Source organism: Ambystoma mexicanum, chromosome 4q, assembly GCF_040938575.1.
Source record: "Ambystoma mexicanum isolate Mex_15411 chromosome 4q, UKY_AmexF1_1, whole genome shotgun sequence".
In the NCBI taxonomy this organism is placed as follows: Eukaryota; Metazoa; Chordata; class Amphibia; order Caudata; family Ambystomatidae; genus Ambystoma; species Ambystoma mexicanum.
Window position 1 is genome coordinate 177,554,114 of NC_090928.1, and position 19,465 is coordinate 177,573,578.

Consider the following 19,465-nt stretch of genomic DNA (forward strand, 5'->3'; position numbering starts at 1 on the left):
TGCTGAGTTGTTCAATTAGTGAGTTTTGGGAGTTGGCGTGGCTGTCTTCAAACCAGATGTTGAAGTCCCCCAGGATGATAAGGTGTTCGTGGTTGATGGCTAAATTGGTGATGGCTTCTATGAAGTTATCGACGAATGTTGCATCATATGTTGGCGGTCTGTATACCAGGATGAATGTGATGTTTGTTTTTGGGCTCGCTGTGCATCAATGTATCCAAACATGTTGATATGAAAATAGAAAGAGAAGACTTAGTGTCATTAACCATGCTAATATATACTTTGCGGTGTAGAAAAAATCAACATCAAAAGAAATGGATAGAACCTTATGGTTCATATAACTCATCAACTGACGTATGGAGCATCCATCTGAAATTCGTGCTCCTGTTAATACCACGAAAAAACGTACCAATAACTGGCGAACGCTAAACAAATGTGAAAAGAACCGTGAGGTGAGTTCTTACCTTAGTCAGCAGAGAACGCTGAGTACAAGGCAAACACATTTGCGCGAGCGCGAATGCCTGCTAGAGTATTTAAGTGTTGCCATGGTGACCTGAAGGCGTTGCGCCGTAGCACGTACGCCTTGGGTCCCACCTCTGTGAGAACACGGAAGGCGGGACAGTCACCATGGCAACATATCAACAATTTAAAGTGAAACTAAAGAAATGTACCCCGCTCGAAAGTGGCGGATCATTGCCTTTCTCTACGCTCCAAAGATTTAATCTCAATGCGATAAACAGCACTGTTGAGTGTCCTGTCTGAAGCCGACAGAAGTAAAGCACAAGTAGTACTTGATACTAAGGTGAACGTCGCTGCGAAGAGACGTTGAAATGTGTAAAATTGCTTACTCATACTAATTGCTATTCAATGAGCCGTAGGAAATCCATTAACAGAAGGCACAAGAATGGTACTGGTTATACTAAAAACTAATGAGTACGTCGCTCGGAAGCAGCGTTGAAATGTGTGTATTTACTTACTTATACTGATTGCTGTACAAGGAGTCGTGGGAAATCAATTAACAGAAGGCACAAGAATGGAAATGCTAAGCAGGAAATGACAGTTATTAAAGTTTAAGTCACATATTGTCAGTGATGGATCTGGTAGCCCCAGGGCAAAACTTTATTAATCAGGATTACACAAAACAGTTTAGTGAATGAATATAAGAAACAAAGTAGTGCCCACCTTTACCCTTCATTCTTTGTACTTTGTCTCGGCATAATACAAGGTGGAGGCACACAGATTGAACTTTCAATACTCACAGTATAATCAAACATGTCATTTGCTGGCATAGAAGGCTTAACCACAAATAAATCTGAAACATTCGGCTTGACAGCCGAAGATGCAGACAAAATACTAGGTTTGATTAAAGACACTGGATTTAATACAACTAGTACCAATAAAGAAGATCCAACCCGCCAAATAAAACAACTGGCATACCTAATTCGCAAACTGCATGCTATTATGCTTGGCAGATGCCACAAGAATCAGAGAATACCTAGGGGCCTCCGCATCCAGCTAAGACCCACTTTATGCAAGGAAAGTAAAGAGTTTGTGAAAAGATGGGAGGCCATATTAAATAAGTGCTCTTTGGACCTTATCTTATTAACCAATCAAGAATTGGCGAACAACCTTAAAGATCTAGGACAGGAAATACAGGAGCTAGAGAAGGAACTAGTAGCTACTTTAAATAGAGAAGAAGTGGATGCCATTTTAGAAGACATCAACAACAAATTATCTGACTATAAAGGGGAATTGGAAACTAAGAAGATTAGGAAATTCAAACGGGATACGTATGATTACTTGAAAGACGAGGTATACAGCTGGTTGGATAAATATGGACCCCCTTTGAGGAATCCCAAGACAAATTACACGAGTGAAACATCAAGCTCAGGGACAGACACTGAAAGAGAAACCTCCAACCAAGAAGAAGAACCAACTCCCAATACCTCAGGAGCAACAGGTACAACAGAAACACCAGGCAGCAGCAGAGTTCCTTTTTTAGACAGAGGAAGAAGAGAACAAGAAGGGGGCAAAGAAAAACAAAAGGGAAAACCAAACACAGGATTACAACAAAAGAAAACATAGTGATCATTTTGTCTTCAAGAGTCCTTACATCTAAAGAGATACAAACGCTACAGAGAGGACTCATTTTGTTCCCACACACTACAGCACCCTCTTTGTGTCTAAGATTGAACTATATAAACTGATCCGCAAAATGAAGCTTAAAGTGTTCTTCAGTGAGTTAGAACAAGATCAGCAAGCAGTTGATGATTTCCTAGATCTCAAAGAATTTAAGGGTAAGAGCAACTTCATTCCTCCCATCACTGTACCGTCTATTGGGATATTCCAAAAGCAAGTCACTAGAGACCTTGAGAAGATTTTTTGGTCTCTCCAAAAATCGCAACATGAAACCATATGAATTCAGACTGATCAGAGATCTGTATGGAGATGAATCGATAACTATAAGATCTGCGGATAAAGGAGGCAGCCTAGTGTTACTGAATAGCCATGATTACGATCAGGAATGTGTGAGACAACTCAATGATACCAACACCTATGCCCCACTGGACACCGATCCTACGGAGGAGATAAGAAATAACCTAGAGAAGCTACTAGAAAGAGCAGAAGAACTGAAATGGATTAACCATAATACCAAGAAGTTCTTGACCAACTCTCATCCATGAATACCTCATTTTTATACTTTACCCAAAGTTCATAAAGATCCTCTCAAGCCACCAGGAAGGCCCATAGTGGCAGGAATGGACAGCATTTTGGAACCATTGGGGAAATATATAGATTACTTTTTATAACCCATCATCCAAAAGACCAGCACATAAATCAAAGATTCCACTAATTTTCTACAACAACTCAAAGCTACACCATTCAACTCCAATCACATCTGTTTTACCGTAGACGTCAAGAGTCTGTATACCTCCATCCCGCACGATCAGGGCCTTGAGCCAGTTGAATGGTTACTCTTACAAGTAGATGAAATACTGGCACAGAAGGAATTCATTATGGCACTTCTCAAATTCATTGGCAATAACTCCTATTTCCAATACAAAAACTCATATTTCCTTCAAGTTGCGGGCACAGCAATGGGGGCCACCATGGCGCCCCCCATACGTGAATGCATTTATGCATAAGTTTGAGACTGAGTACGTATTAAAGAACATCCATTGGCATAACAATCTGGCGATATGGATCAGATATATAGATGACATTTTTGGCATCTGGACAAGCACAGAATCTGAGCTGCTAGCCTTTTTCATTTACCTCAACAGTATAGATCCTAGAATTCAGTTCACACATGAACACTCGTACAAAGTCATGCATTTCTTGGATGTTGAAATAAGGATCACAGACCATGAATATCGAACCACAATTTTCTGGGAGAGCACAGACCGCAATAACCTTTTACAAAGAATGGGTTTCCACCAACCCAGCCTAATCAAGAATCTTCCTTACAGTCAAATGTTAAGGGTTAAAAGGATAGTCAGCGACCCTGCAGACTATCAAGAGGCGGTGAAAGAAATGGGTTATACATTTTTGGAGAGAGGATACACCAAGGAAGAAGTAGAGGCAGCCAGTGTACGCACAGCCACACAAAACAGAGAAGAATTATTGAAAACTAAAATTAAAACAGAATCAACACCTCAGTTGGTTTTTGTATCGAAATACTTCAGACAAAGTAGCTGCATCAAAACTATAATCAAAAAAAATTGTAACACGATAACTTGTGATCAGAGAATAGAACATTTGTTCAAGGAACTCCCCACTTATGCATACCAACGCAGTCAAAACTTGAAAGACAAGTTAGTGAATACCAAACCTCCTTGCAAGAAGAAGTTAACAGATCGCATAGGCACATTTTCGTGCTTAAACTGCAGCAATTGCAATTATATCATGAAAGATCAACCATTAATCATCCACACACTGGAGAAAAAATTAAATGTAAGGATTATGCCACATGTGACACACAGAACATCATCTATGGGATCAAATGCCCATGTGAGTTTTTTTACGTTGACCAAACACAATGTACTGCCAAGATCCAGTGGAACGAACACCGTTCATGCATAAGAAATCGCATAGCTACTTCAGCGGTAGCCAGACACTGGCAAGAGAAACATCACAATCTGGTACAGATAAAATTTGTGATTCTTGAAGTGGTCCGAAAACTCAATAACCATGAAAATTTACAAAAAAGACTTGATCAACGAGAAACATTTTGGATTGATCGATTAAGCTCTCTGACACCCAAGGGAATAAATGAAGAAATAAACTACATGTGTTTTTTTGTGATTATGGATATACTATCCCATTTTTATTGATTTTGTGGCATTGCAGGTTTTCCAGTTTTTCTGTTTTTATCACTTTGGTACCCCTTCCAGACTGTGACCAATGTCATCATGGACAACTATGAACAGAATTAATTTATTATAAGCCTTGATGTGCTTTTGAATACTAGTTGTTGAATTATGCTTTTATTATTTATTTCCAACGATTACCTCTATATGCGTTTCCGAATTTAAGAACCATGGGTTTTGAAACATATACTTGTAATACTTACCTGAGATACGCCGTTTTGGGCGATCATTATATGGTTTGAATTGTTCAGCATGAATACCATGTGTCCCCTATGCGTTTTGCTATGGGTAGTTTTGCATGCTTACTTATCCATCACTAACAATATGTGACTTAAACTCAGGGTTAGAATAATAACTGTCATTTCCTGCTTAGCATTTCCATTCTTGTGCCTTCTGTTAATTGATTTCCCACGACTCCTTGTACAGCAATCAGTATAAGTAAGTAAATACACACATTTCAACGCCGCTTCCGAGCTATGTACTCCTTAGTTTTTAGTATAACCAGTACCATTCTTGTGCCTTCTGTTAATGGATTTCCTACGGCTCATTGAATAGCAATTAGTATGAGTAAGCAATTTGACACATTTCAACGTCACTTCGCAGCGACTTTCACCTTAGTTTCAAGTACTACTTGTGCTTTACTTCTGTCGGCTTCAGACAGGACAGTCAACATTGCTGTTTACCGCATTGAGATTAAATCTATGGAGCGTAGAGAAAGGCAATGATCCGCCGCTTTCGAGCGGGGTACATTTCTTTAGTTTCACTTTAAATTGTTGATATGTTGCCATGGTGACAGTCCCACCTTCCGTGTTCTCACGAAGGTGGGACCCAAGGCGTACGTGCTACGGCGCAATGCCTTCAGGTCACCATGGCAACACTTAAATACTCCAGAAGGCATTTGCGCTCGTGCGAATGCGTCTGCCCTGTACTCAGCGTTCTCTGCTGAATAAGGTAAGAACTAACCTCATGGTTCTTTTCACATTTGTTTAGCGTTTGCCAGTTATTGATACGTTTTTTTGTGGTATTAACAGGAGCACGATTTTCAGCTGGACGCTCCATACGTCAGTTGATGAGTTATATGAACCGTACGGTACTATCCATTTCTTTTGATTTTGATTTTTTCTACACCGCAAAGTATATATTAGCATGGTTAATGACACTAAGTCTTCTCTTTCTATTTTCATATCAACATGTTGGAATACACTGATGCACACTGAACCGGTATGTGTTTTTTGCATGTTTGTTCTAAATCATCATGTGGTTATTCACTTAAGTCTATATAACTAGTTAAAAAGCTAAATGTGGGGCATATGAGAATTAATATATCATGTACCGCCCTGAAGAAGGTTTTCGACCGAAAGGTTTTCGACCGAAATGCATTGGCAATTGTACATTAAATCCTAGCTAATTATTGCCTGGCATCATTGAATATGAAATAATAATATTCAATAAAGGAAACATAAAGGGATGTGAATAAACATTTCCTTTAAGCAAATCATTAATTTGTTGTGAATACTTATTACAATAATTTTGATGTACGTTCAGATACTAAAGCACCCAATAGTGCAGCCCTGTTTAGGGCCAACTGAGAGCACCAGTTTTGATAGAGTGGATTAACTCTATTTTCTTTTTCAGTGAATACAAAATTAACATCAAAATACAGGGCGTTCAGTAGTGACCCTAGTTACTTGACAAAGCATCCCACTCCTGAAAGTTTAGTGGTACAAGATGCCACATCAACCTCTAAACAGAACGCATACCTGGCTATTCCCTCAGACAGAGACGACAAGCGTTAACAACACTTGGGCCAAGAAAGTTTTCTCTGTGGGAGGTATGGCCCTAAAGTCAGCAAATGCTACGTGTACGTTGGCTAGATTCACTCACACTATTTGGGAATGCGTAGCAATGGTGGTTGATCATATCCCTGAAGGGGAGGAAAGAGGCAGATTTTTAAATCTAGTCAAGGATGGGAAAGATGCAATGTGCGAATCCCCCCAGACAGGTCCGACACTACTGACAGCATCAGCAGGTCCATGGTGGCTAGTACAGTTATGCGCAGATTTGCCTGGTTAAGAAAGTCTGGTTTTGCTCCAGGTGTGCAATCCAGATTGCTTAACATGCCCTTTGATGGTACACATTTATTTGGTAGTAAGGCTGATGAGAGCCTGGATAAATTGCAGCCCTCTAAAGAAGCAGCCAAGTCCCTTGGTGCTGCTATTAGACAGACACAAAACCGCCCCACCGACACCTCTTACTCCTCAGTTGGAAGGGGGAGAGGACTGTCCAATCAAAGAGGTCAGAAAAGATTTCCCTGTGGTGGATGGGGAAGAGGTACTAAAACCAACCAGGCAGAGGCTGCTTTACCATCAGCTACTGCTCCAGCCACCTCAAAACCTCTCTGAGATCTTAGTTCACAAGACCCCAGTGGGAGGCAGATTCTCACTCCATCGGAAAGAATGGTGAGGCATTACTTCAGATGCATGGGCATTCGAAACAGTTGCCCAGGGTTACTGCCTTCCCTTTCTTAAAAAGCCTCAGAGTCATCCACTGGGGAACAACTCTTTCAAAGTTCCAGATCCGCTCCTTATGCAGGAAATCTTAACTCTGCTAGAGAAAGCTGCTATAGAACCAGTACCTGTAGCGGAGAGGAACAATGGTTGGTAGTATCCGTACTTTCTAATTCCAAAAAAGGACAGAGGATTGAGTCCCATCTTGGACTTAAGAGACTTGAACAAGCATCTAAGGAAGAACAAGTTCAAGATGGTTACCCTTTCTCAGATCCTTCAGGCTCTCCAGTTTCAGGACTGGATGGTATCATTGGACCTTCAGGATGCTTACTTTCTTGTGCCAATCCATCACAAGCACGGACAGTACCGGAAGTTCTCCGTTTGCGGTTCTCATTATCAGTTTCGAGTTCTGCCATTTGGGCTCACCTCCGCCCTGAGGGTTTTCACCAAGTTAATGGCGATGGTGGCAACGAGTCTAAGGAGAGGGGGGATTCACATCAACCCCTACCTGGATGATTGCCTGATCAGGGCCAGTTCCCCTGAACAGGCCCTGGAACATCTCAGCTCCACCTGTCACTCCCTTCACAGACTGGGCTTCTCCCTCAACTTCAAGAAATATCACATGATACCACCTCAAACGCTCCTATTCATTGGAGCAGTCCTGGATGCATCCCAGGGAAAAACCTTGCCACCAGAGGTGAGGGCTCAAGACATTCTGCAGATGGTCTTGAAGTTCCAGAGTGCCCAGCGTCTCTCGGCCTTCGACTTTCTGAGGTTGCTCGGCCTCATAGCATCCTGCATTTTTCTGGTGCCAGAGACACGCCTGAGAAGAAGATCTCTCCAGTGGGCTCTCATGACTCAATGGTCTCACTTCTCAGGCAGGATGTCAGATCTCCTTTAGGTCCCAAACAGAGTCACTCAGGATCTCCTGTGGTGGGCCTGCGAGGACAAAATTTTGAAGGGGGAACCATTTTGGCAACCAGGGCCGGAATAAAGGTAGAAACGGATGCCTCACTCAAAGGGTGGGGAGCACATACCAATGACCTGACAATCAGCGGTCGCTGGTCTCCATCTTATCAACCTGTTGGAGCTGAGGGCAATCAGACTAGCGCTGAAGGCCTTTCTGCCCTCTATATGGGGAAAGAATGTCCTGATAATGACGGACAACACAGTGGCCATGTACTACCTCAACCAGAGGAGGTGTAGGTCACTACCACTGTGCAGAGAGGCAAAGCAGCTTTGGTTCTGGGCAGTTCAAGAAGGAATCTCCCTATCAGTAGTTCATCTAGCCGGAGTGGAGAATATGGCAACAAACGCTCTGAGCATGTAGAGCACAGTCTCCCACAAGTGGGAACTAGCTCAGGAAGTCCTTCAAGAGATCTTCACCTTTTGGGTAACCTGCCAAGTGGATCTGTTCGTGACCAGTGTCAACCGGAAGTGCGAACGGTACTGCTCAAGGGAATTTCCCCTAAGAGGAGCCCTAGGAGACTTATTCGTAGTGGACTTGGAGTTTTCACTCCTGTACGCATTTCCTCCAATTCCTGTCATTCCTCAAGTCATCAGGAGGTTGAGGAAGTTCAGGAAATCTATGATCCTAATTGCTCTGGATTGGGCCAGGAGGACGTGGTACCCGGACCTTCTGGACATGTCCATCTGCCCTCCAATACGTCTTCCACAAAGAGAGGATGGTCAGGTTCTCCATCCAGAGGTCAAGACTCTCAATCTTCACGCATGGTTTCTGAGAGGTTGAGATACAAGGATTGGGACATTCCGGAAGACGTAATGGAGATTTTGCTTTCGGCAAGCAGGCCAGCAACAAAGTGCAAGGGCCGCTGCCGTTGGAACAAATTCTGCAGCTGGTGCAGGACTACGTATGTGGATTTATTTAAATCCATTACACCTATGGTGTTATCACTCGTATTACACCTGGCTAACCTGGGGCTCCAGGTTGGTACAATCAAAGGGTATCTTGCAGCTGTCTCTATTTTTAAGTGCTCCTCTGAAGAGGTATCTTTCTTCAAGATTCCCCTTGTGATACAATTCTTTAAAGGACTGACAAATACATTTCCCCCAGTGCCATTTCAAGTCCCAACTTGGGACCTCAACCTAGGATTGAGATTTCTAATGTGTGCTCCTTTTGAGCATATCCATACGTGTCCTTTAAGGTTATTAACCTTAAAGACCATCCTTTTAGTGGCCATTACATCAGCCCGAAAGAGTGAGTGAACTTCAGGCCTTGTCCTGCAAGCCTCCTCATACAATCTTCTATAAGGTGGTCCTTAAGGTGAAACCAACCTTCTTGCCTAAGATTGTGTCTGAGTTCCAATTAACCCAGAAAATAATTCTACCTTCATTTAATCCTCCTCCTCATCCTGGAAGGGAAGAGGAGAGATTACACAGGGGCGTGCACTGACATTCTACATCTCCAGGATGTCTAACATAAGACACGATGATCCACTTTTTGTAGGTTACACGGGCCACACGTTGGGTATGGCAATTCCAAAACAAATCTTGTCAAGATGGATTATTTTGGGAATAACTGAATGCTACAGAGTAACAGGAAAGGATCCCCCGGAGGGTCTTAATGCTCATTCAACCAGGGGCATGGCTACCTCCTCTGCATTACAGAGGGGTGTCCAATCAGGAATATTTGTGCGGCAGCCACATGGTTGTCCGTACACGCCTTTACCAAACACTATAATCTGGACTCTTACTCAAGCCTGGAAGGTCTATTTGGAAAGGCAGTGCGACATTCTGTGCACACAGACCTAAGAAGGAACTTCTAAATCATTATGAGTCTGAAAATTCTGACTCCCTTCCTAGGAATACTTACACTGCTTTGGGAGTTTTTCATGCGATGAGGAATACGTGGGAGGACACAATCCATTCGAAGAACAAGTTACTTACCCATGGTAACGTTCTTTCGACTGGATGTTCCGCCCACGTATTCCTCATCGCCCCTCCCAACCTGCCCGCTGTAGAATTTTCCATGTGATTGCAGTCTTTGCTCTTCCAGGAGAATTAACTGTCAGGTGTAGGTTATCCTATACATGCTTTAAAAAATTGAACTGTAGCCAACGGTCGGTGCGCGCTCTTTATACAATCAATGTCATCGATACCGAGATAGAGGCCCTCGCGGGGCATCGAGTTGACCGACATCGATGCGCAGCACCCTCTGCTGGAAACAATTTCCAAAGCAGCTGAAGCTGGATATGGAAATATCATAAGATGAGTAATACGTGGGAGCAAAATCCAGTCGAAAGAACGTTACCATGGGTAAGTAACTTGTTCTTCTTATAAAGAGTTCACCCTTAAACCTTCCTTGTATTAACTAGGTGTGTGTACACAGAGATGGAAAGCATTTATGGTTTAACCCTGTATCACCTGTACAAATATTGGGCTAGTTACAAAAATTATCTTTTGCAACTACACCTTACCCAGTGCGGATGTATGTTGTGACTGATTATTTTAACCTTGTGGATTAAAAAGGTGGCCTGCATGTACACGAGGATGTTCTTACTGTTTTTTCTGTTACAGAAAAACTGCAATAAACAGAGTTTAGAAATAAAAACAGTAACAATAAGGATAGCGGGAAGAGAAGCACATGACATGTGAGTGGTTCATTGCTGTCTAACTACTATTGCATGCATGCCTTCCAGGTATAGAGAACAATAGCAAAAAGCACCACTGGACTTGCAGTGGAAATGCACAGACAGGTTATTTTTGGAGATAGATAATACTGGGCTCAAGCAAGAGCGGCTTAAGTATGCCTCATCTGAGACGTCAATCGTGGCCACTAAGAAAAAGAAAAAGAAAATGAGCAACAGAGTAATAGGCCAGCCTACATGAGCGACAAACCTACCCCATTTCCCAGTATTTGTGTTCAGGGGTAGACTACGAAGACGAAATCGGACAAATATGTTATGCATTTCCGGAAACCACATGTCACCAGAAATGGTTCCTGTCCTTCTAAGCTCTCCTGGTGTAATTGAATGACAGCTCGGCATGGCGGTGCACCTGATATCTGAGACCCTATTACAGCTTTCACTCAGTTGCATTCAGAGCTACCTGTAAAAGGATGATGAAACTACTTTGGGCGGGGCAGTTGTTTTTTCCCACCTGGACAAGGCAGCATGTACATGGTCCTTATGGCATTCTCCATTGTTATTTCATCTCCTTTTTCGCCCCAGGCCAGTAATTCCAGAGACTGTGTGTAATGCAGAGGAAGCCCTTTGCATCAGGATATGAGCTTATAACATAAGACGTCTATCCAATAGATAGGCTGGGGAAGCCAACATACAGTTAAAAGAAAAGATAGACACTATTTCCGAAGTATAGGAAGTGCTTATTCCCAGAGCCATACCTCTATCATGTTTTCCTATCCAGTGAAATTCAAACAAAAAAAACTTACAGACCACCATCTTCATGTATTATCACCAGAACCTTTTGTCAGAGAGATTTGCTGGTTGGCAAACGAATGTCTCTTAGGGACTTGTAAAGCCACTCTTACTTTTGAGTCCTACATGATTAGGTGAAAACGGAATTCTTAGAATGATGTTCAAAACCCATACTGCCCCATCCAGAACTATTGTACTTGATGTGAGGAACAAATCCTTTCTTTAACCGCGAGGTCCTTGAACAGTGAATACATTTTTGTATACTATTGTTAAGGAAAGTCATGATTCTATTAGACACAGAGGCAAAGTATTATGTTCTATCTTTGTCTTTACTTCTTGAGCAGCAAATAACAAGTGTAACCAGTTAACAAAACTTAATTTCCCAATGACAAATGTGTGAAACTATAGTTCAAGATGAACATCCCACAGAGTATCCCCACATGACACTATCCACAAATCACTGTTCCACTTTGCCCCATAACCCGCTCCTTACTCTCCTGCACATCCTCTTTCTTTCACTGACAAACCTGAAACTACATAAACAATTCCCTCTCAGCACAGGACGTTTCCCAATGACCTTTGCCTCTTCTTTCACAATCCGGCAAGTTTCCTGTCTGGCACTGCTAGACAGGATACATAAGCACAAGAAACTACTCATCAACATTGGGGTGGGCAGTCTCAATCACCTTTGCGACTTTAAAAGTGACTCACACCTTGCTTTGCGCTTAACTGGCCTATAACATTGCAGCGCTACTAACCGTTTAGCTTTCTGCCATGCACCAAGCGATTGGATGGGTGCTATAATACTTCATCTCCATGTCTTTTATAGAGTCATCAGTTTCCATAATGATAGTATGGTAAAATCTGTATTCTATGCGAAGGCCGAGGCTCATATTCTTCTTGTTTAAAGCTTTCTTACCACCCACAAAACCATCAGGTTCATTGGCTTATAATAAAAAGCTCCTAGAAACCGACTCTTTCGACAAATCTGCTGGTTTTAAAATGTCCTCCAGGCGAGCACAGAGTCAAAATGCCTTGGAAGGCATACTTCCTTGGACTCCTTAAGCTCTGAAACGGTCTGTATCTAGGCCTATCTGCTGATCACCAACTTGACTCAAATATCTAGGGGGTCATTACGAGGTAGAAGGTAGCCATGCCACTATTTGTGGCATGGCTACCCCCATTCCGGGTACCGGGTCTGGGTTCCTGTAATGGGGAAATACCAGGCTATCCTGACCTTGGAGGGCCAGGCATTTCTCCATTCCAGGAACTCATCCCCATTCCCATTCGAGCTCCCATAGGGCTCAATGGGAATGGGGAGCATGCCAACAACGGGGCCATCAATAACGGGCCCATTGTTAGAATGCTGGGCTTCTCGCGGGACCCGCTAAGGACGCCTGGTAGAACCAGGCGTCCTTAGTGGGTCCCGCGAGGAGACCTCAATGCGGCGGTAGGGGGTTAACAGGGCCGGCACCTTTACCGGCTCCCTTAGCCCCCTACCGCCAGGATTGTAATGACCCCCCTAGAGTAGCAAAGGACACTTCTTTGAATGGCCTTCTAAGAGGAATCAAGAGCTGCTTCTTCCACCACAGGGACCTACACCATCCTGTTGTAGCCTTGTAAAGTACAGGCACAGAAAAAGCCAGTAAATCACTGTGCTAATGACTGTTTTAGTTCTTCTAGATATATGGAAGGTTGCCTCCCTCTGGGGAGTAACTCTTACTAACTACCTTCAGCACTCTGACTTCTGAAACTCTATTAGAGGAGACCAGGCAGAGATGCAAGGTTAATTTCAGTTGAAAAATTGAGCTTTATTTCTGATTTTAGAGTAATGATGGATTTGTTTAGTGATCATCTTGGGATAGCATTATGAATAAACTGGCATCTTTTAGGTGATTTAAATGAGAATATTTAGCATACTAAAAATGCTCTGTTATCGTCATTGAAAAAAGAGTGAGATGGAATGCCAAGCTTAATATGGACACTAATGGTAAGATAATTAACTAAAATGGATCCCTGATTTGCAATGGTAAGATAATTAATTAAAATAGATCCCTGATTTGTATAATCCTTGATGCTACTGCAAGTCCTGAAGCAATATTTGAAGCTATTGGGGCTTATTACAGGTTGGCCGGTGTGGTAATAATGTGCTGGTATTAACATATACCGACAAGTAACCGCACCGGCCAACTTCTAGTTGGCCAGTGAGGTGGTGAAATACCTCCAGCTAAGAGCTGGAGATCATTCCACCACCTTACATGCAAAGTTTGCCGGCATTGCAGGTGCCAGGAATACTGGCGCCTGTAATGCTGTCAGAATCTGCCATGGAGTGCAATGTTACTCCATGGAATGGCGATCAACACCATCTACCACCACTCATAATCCGGTGGACCGAGTGGCGGTAAAGGTAATACAGTTTTCTGGTATTTTGTCGGATTTACCGCACAATACTGGCACACTTGTAATGAGCCCCATGCTGGCAACCTCAAGCTATTTAAAAAAACAAATAAACATAACAAATCCAAATGACAGACTGGGGCTTTAATGATAAGTGTGAAATGGCCAACGTGGTTTTACTATTTACTTTAAAATCTACCATCAGTAAGAGAGACGATGTAGTGAAAGCACAGGCAGATAACAGGAAGGTACTCTGAAAATAAGAACGAGTTATAAGAAGAAGCATAGGGGGTGCTAATACATGCTGCAGCTAAATCCTACTGCATTCTGGATTTTTTGGATTTAGTAAACAGGGGGCCTACATTTTAATCCAACTCTTAACCCACTTAACCTGAATGTGTTGGACCCAGATTGGACTGAACATTTCTCAGATTTGTATGGCGAACATAATGAGAATAATGTAGTCAATACGTTTATAACGTAAACAGAAAGGCAATAGACTTCCACTGGTGCCTATTCAAAAATCATTGTACACAATACTTCAAAAAATACTTTTAAATTGTCGTACAAAAATACACACAAGCATATCACAATTTCATAAAGCATACTGCACATTCATATGTATAATTACACATCATCAAGAAGTGTCCGAAGTTTCAAAATACATATGTAAAACCGGAGATCCTACAATCTAAAACCTCAAACCTTTTACTGATGTTAAGTACTGCAGTCTAGAGATAACCTCGAGATCAGTAGTAAACCTGAGCGACAAGTCTCAATTCTCACAAAACTGATCCTAATTCAGTATTTACCCAGCATGTTTCTGTCCTTTCAAATAAATGGCAGACATTCTTCAGGGGTGATAACATATGATTTTTGTCTCTTACTACAAGGTCTCTCTTCCAATGGGTAACACATGTTGTGAAGGAAACAAATCTTCAAGTGTTCTTAGCCAGTTTTCTGGGCACATGTAGATCACAATTTCTCAATTAGGACTAACTTAGCCTGAAACTTCTTTCTAAAAACAAAGTTCCTGGCTGAGTTAGTCCTGATTGAGAAATTATAATCTACATGTGTCCAGAAAACTGGCTAAGAACTCTTGAAGATTTGTTTCCTTCACAACATGAGTTTCATATGTAATCACCCCGTGATACGTATAGCTCGGGTGTACTGCTGATCTCAAAGTTATTTCTAGACAGCAGCACTTAACATCAGTGGAACGTTTGATGTTTTAGATTGTAGCATATCCTGTTTTACGTATTTGTTTTGGAGGTTTGGACACTTCTTGATAATGTGTAAATTATACATATTGTGTATAATATTGTTTGAATAGGCACCAATGGAAGACTATTGCCTTTCCGTTTGCATTGTATAACTACCCTGGTAGTAGACATTGTTCTCACACCATTTTTTATTTGGGGTTACCCGATTGAATGAAAAAGTTCATACTTTTACTACATTCTCAGAGCATAAGCTGGAAATAAGGTTCACATACATTGAGATAGAAAGGACGCTGCATAAACAGGCCCTAAGGAAAAGTCTCGGCCCCATTGCAATCCCAATACATCTATATAGATCTAGAATTCTGTGTTCCGACCTTGGCTCAAGCATTTAATAACATGCTACACTTACGTAATATTCCCATTTCCTGGCACTCCGCAATTCTATTCAAAGTTTTTAAGAAAAGGAGAAGTGATTTACCAATTTCCTAAAGGCCGATGTCTCTACTTGATTTGCTATTAAAAATAATTGGTAGACTAGTGCTGGCCCAATTGCAAAGTGGGCCGATAATGGGAATATAGTCTCCGATATACAACTGGGATTCAGGGAAAACTGGGCACAAGAGAGCAATCTCTTAATTAATGTAAGATATTTGCCAATTCTATTTACTTAAAGAGAACATTTAATTAGTGTTCTTGGACCTTAGCACTTCCTTTGACAAAGTCAATAGAGCTAAATTGTGGCAACTTCTTATAGACATGAATTGTCCAGTGGATCTGTTTCACCTATTGGCCCACCTGCATACAGATAATGTTTATGCTCTGATATCTATGGACACTGCGCATCCTGGTTTCCGGGGAGCAGCGGTGTAAGAATGTGTTTTAGCCCCATTTTTATTTTCTATTTATATTAATGGTTTAGCTGATTGCTTGAATGCATGTGAAGCCGACGTTCCTCGCTTTGGTGGTAAGTCTATTCCAGTTTTGGCCTATGCCGACAACACTGTGTTTGTCTTTGCACAGGCTTATTTGCATCTACTTAGGGCTAGGGTTCAAAATTAAGATTTGATGAGCAGGAGCTAAAACCAGCTCCTGGGTGTTGGCTTCACCCTGTACGCAGGAGCTACCACAGAGGAACCAGGAGCTGCCATAAATGCTCCTTTTACATTTAGTTTTATATGAACCATTGTGTTTAAATGTGTATTTGATGTGATCTAATTCTTTTTTATTAACATTCTCAAATACTCAAAGTTAATATCACATTTACATGTTTGGAAGACACCAGTTGGTCGTAGGAGCCACAAGTAGCTCCTGGTAGCTGTTGGTTTCAAGCTGTTAGAAGCAGGAGCTAAATAGCTCCCAGTGCCCCTCAATTTCGACCCTGACTTAGCATCTATGGGGAGCCGTGATTTAGCATGTTTCAAAATCGGCATCTAGGTTGTGTACCACAGCTCAGAACTATGCTTCAGGGAACACTCACAGATTCTGGGTTAACAAGGAAATGTTGCATAACGTAGTGCCATATGACTACCTTGGAGTAATCTTTGATAGCAGCTTAAGTGGTAGTAATCATGCCTATAAACAAGCTACGAGAATGACGTCTGTACTTGGCGGTATAATACTTTTTGCAAAAATGTATATTGCTCCGCCTATGCAGATGTGCCTCTGAATGTATAGGTTCAACCCCAAAGCTGTGGCTAGTTTGGTGCTGGAATCTGGGGATTTTCCGATAATTCTTAACTGAGCATTTTAGAAAAGCGTTATTTGAAGCATACTCTAGGTCGCCCATCCTCTGCTCCGAATGGTGCAGTCTTTTAGAACTCAATATGACATTCATTGATGATTTAGTACTAGAACAAGCTATGCTGTGGTAAGTCTTAATAACAAAGTGTTAATGGCCCCAATTACCCTGGCTTCTACCGTCACCTCTATCTCTCATGGAATTGCCAGTGAATTGTATTTCTGGGTCTCTGCCAGCTCTCAGATTCATTAACTCAAGATGGCCTCCCTAGCTGGAGCCCCTCCCCACAAGTCTATATGGTTTACTTATCTGTGTTTAGGTAATCATCTGTTGGATGTTGCTCCCATCTTTAATGCACATTATTTTAAACTAGGCAGGTGTTTGTAACCCCTGTGACTAACACAGAGTGTATGGGCTTGTACCTTGAAGCTTACAAAGTCTTTTCTTCTAATGTCGCAGCAGAAAAATAGGGGGTCTTGATGTCACAAAACAAGTCTCCAGGTTGAGGTTACGTTCCAGAAAACAGATGCCAATTTTTTTAAGTGACTCATAGTTTGTGGGGTTTAAGTATCCCGGCACTTCTGTCTTGGCTCTTGCTTTAATCAATTTGGATCTGCCAATTCTCAACCTGATAATTTGGTGCATCAGGTCTTTGGCCCAAGTGTGGGTGGACTTTCAGCCTGGACAGCTGAAGTTGGGAGAGGTCTGTGCCTCCAAGCCAATCCCCAGAGCCTCATCTCGGATTTAGGCCACATGCATTGGTATGCATGATATGTGCGGTATCACACTTCTAATTCAGACTTGGGGTATCTGGCATTGTTTCGGAATACCCCCTCACCTCTACGATCTGATATCGTCTTGTTTCTAAGGGAACCTATCCTACTTTTCATCTTCCTTTTATCGGGAGTGTAACATGTCTGATCCTGATCCCTCATGTCCCATAGCTTTCCTTGGCCACACATCATCTCCTCCTCTCTTGTTTTTCACCTACCCTTTGCCATATATCTCTCCACTTCCCCTCTCCTGAGGTCTTCCTCAACCCTTTTCACCTAACCCTCTTCTCGCAGACGCTTTCCCACCCTATACATTTATTTGACCTCTTGGTCTTTCTCCTTCTCCTAATCTTTTCCCTCCACCTTCTTTCTTGTATCCTCCTGAGTTTTAGCCTCCTCCTGAATTCCCACCCTCTCTTGGATTTTCTCATTCTTCTCTCTAGCCTCTTTCCCCCAAGCTGCTTCTCCAGTTCTGCCTCCTCTTCTCTTGCCTCCTAGTCCTGTCTCCAGTAAACTCTTGCACTGCAGCACTGTTCTCTCCAAACCCCCCTCACTTTCCTGACAATGCACTTGACTTTGGTAATAGTCTGGTCCCACCCCTGTGGCCTGCCCTTGCTCAGGCTTGTTGAAGTGCATAGAATCTTGTGTCCTCACAGACAATTGGTCAATAATTGCTTGCTTCCGGCTTCTTCACTGCTCGGGAACCCCCACTCTCCCTTTAGAAGAGCCACAAACCAAAACTGTGTAGGAACAGGCCACCTTCTTCTGTAGGAAGAGGCTGTTGTAGAAGAGCTGCACACTCCCCCACTTCCTTCGCATCACCCGCTCATGTCAACGTCTATTAAGTCAGAGAATCCTTGAGTGCAAAGGCTTGCGCCAATTGATTCTAGCTCTTAGCGTTCTCAGGTTTCTCCTCACTGTGCACCTCTAAAAGCAATTGCCTGGTTTAAAGGGAGGCAGGCATTTCTCTTCTGCTCCGTACCATGGCTGACTTGGGGGTGGGTATCAGACCATAGGAGAGTGGCATGTTTAAAGGATGCACTTTGAAGGTTGGGTTCCCTTAAAAGGGCAGGATTACAGCTTTAGTTTGGTGTCAAGCCCCAGCTGTATGGCTGGATATGGTAGGGTAAACCAAGGGATCCCATAGCAGGTGGAGGTACCCGGCCCCAAGGCTATGTCACCCTTCAACCCAAAATGTAGACAAGGGACTTGGTTACAGAGTACATGAAAGAATTTTATCACACTGAAAGAATATCAGTCCACAAACACTTAGTAGATAACAGAGGATCTATTTCTAGCTCTTAAAGTTACACCGCTGTTTAAATGTCTTAAATCTTTATGAACAAAAAAATCATACAATTTGATCCCCTTCTTATCTCCAGCCTATTAAATTGTGTTCTAGATGAAATTATTAGTAAGTTATCCATAGAGCAAGCGGCATCATCTAACATGCTCAAGTTAGTTAACTTTGGTTTGAAATCTCCCATAACAAATTATCTTGCATCCCTACTTGTGTCCAAAAACTGATGGAGGCCCCCTTATCTCCAAGGATGTATCTTAACCTTTGAGAGGCTTGTCATTAGTCACAATAATCATTCCTGTTGCATCCAACTTCTGTAATAACTGCCGGAAACTCCACATACTAATTCATAATTCAGAGTGGTGAAAGAAAAAGGAATTTCCTATGCGTAATGCTAACCACCCTTAAGTCTGCGTTTTTGGGGCCTCAACATTGCATTGTTTGCAGGGGAGTAAGTAATCAGGAAAATAAATGCTCCCAAAAAGGATATGTAGTTATGTAAAAAGAATCTCAATGAGTTTTTGATTGAATATTTAAAGACAAAATATGAATATTTCATTTTGAAAAGAACATTCAAATGGAATGCGTGATAATACGAAAAGTAAAAAAAATAAAATGGCGAATGCTGAATGACAAATGCTTTGGGCAAGGATAGCAGTTCAGAGTTTCTTACCACCTAGTCTGAAATATGTGATCTTTCCCAACATAAATATAAGACGGTATCTACGTTGGCAAATGCTTTTTCCACCATAATAGCTTTTGT

At 42.1% G+C, this 19,465-nt stretch overlaps 1 protein-coding gene across 4 annotated transcripts in view; it reads left to right on the forward strand.

The window, feature by feature from the left end:
• Nucleotides 1-19,465, forward strand: part of AGPAT4 (1-acylglycerol-3-phosphate O-acyltransferase 4) — a 1,136,585-nt gene that overhangs the window by 396,762 nt on the left and 720,358 nt on the right. For 2 of the 4 annotated variants that reach the window (XM_069607692.1, XM_069607693.1), the window contains exon 2: nt 10,412-10,485. The exons of the other annotated variants lie outside the window; for them this stretch is intronic. In XM_069607692.1, the coding sequence (XP_069463793.1) occupies nt 10,412-10,485 (74 nt within the window). The remainder of the gene's footprint in view (nt 1-10,411; nt 10,486-19,465) is intronic. 4 annotated transcript variants of the gene reach the window in all.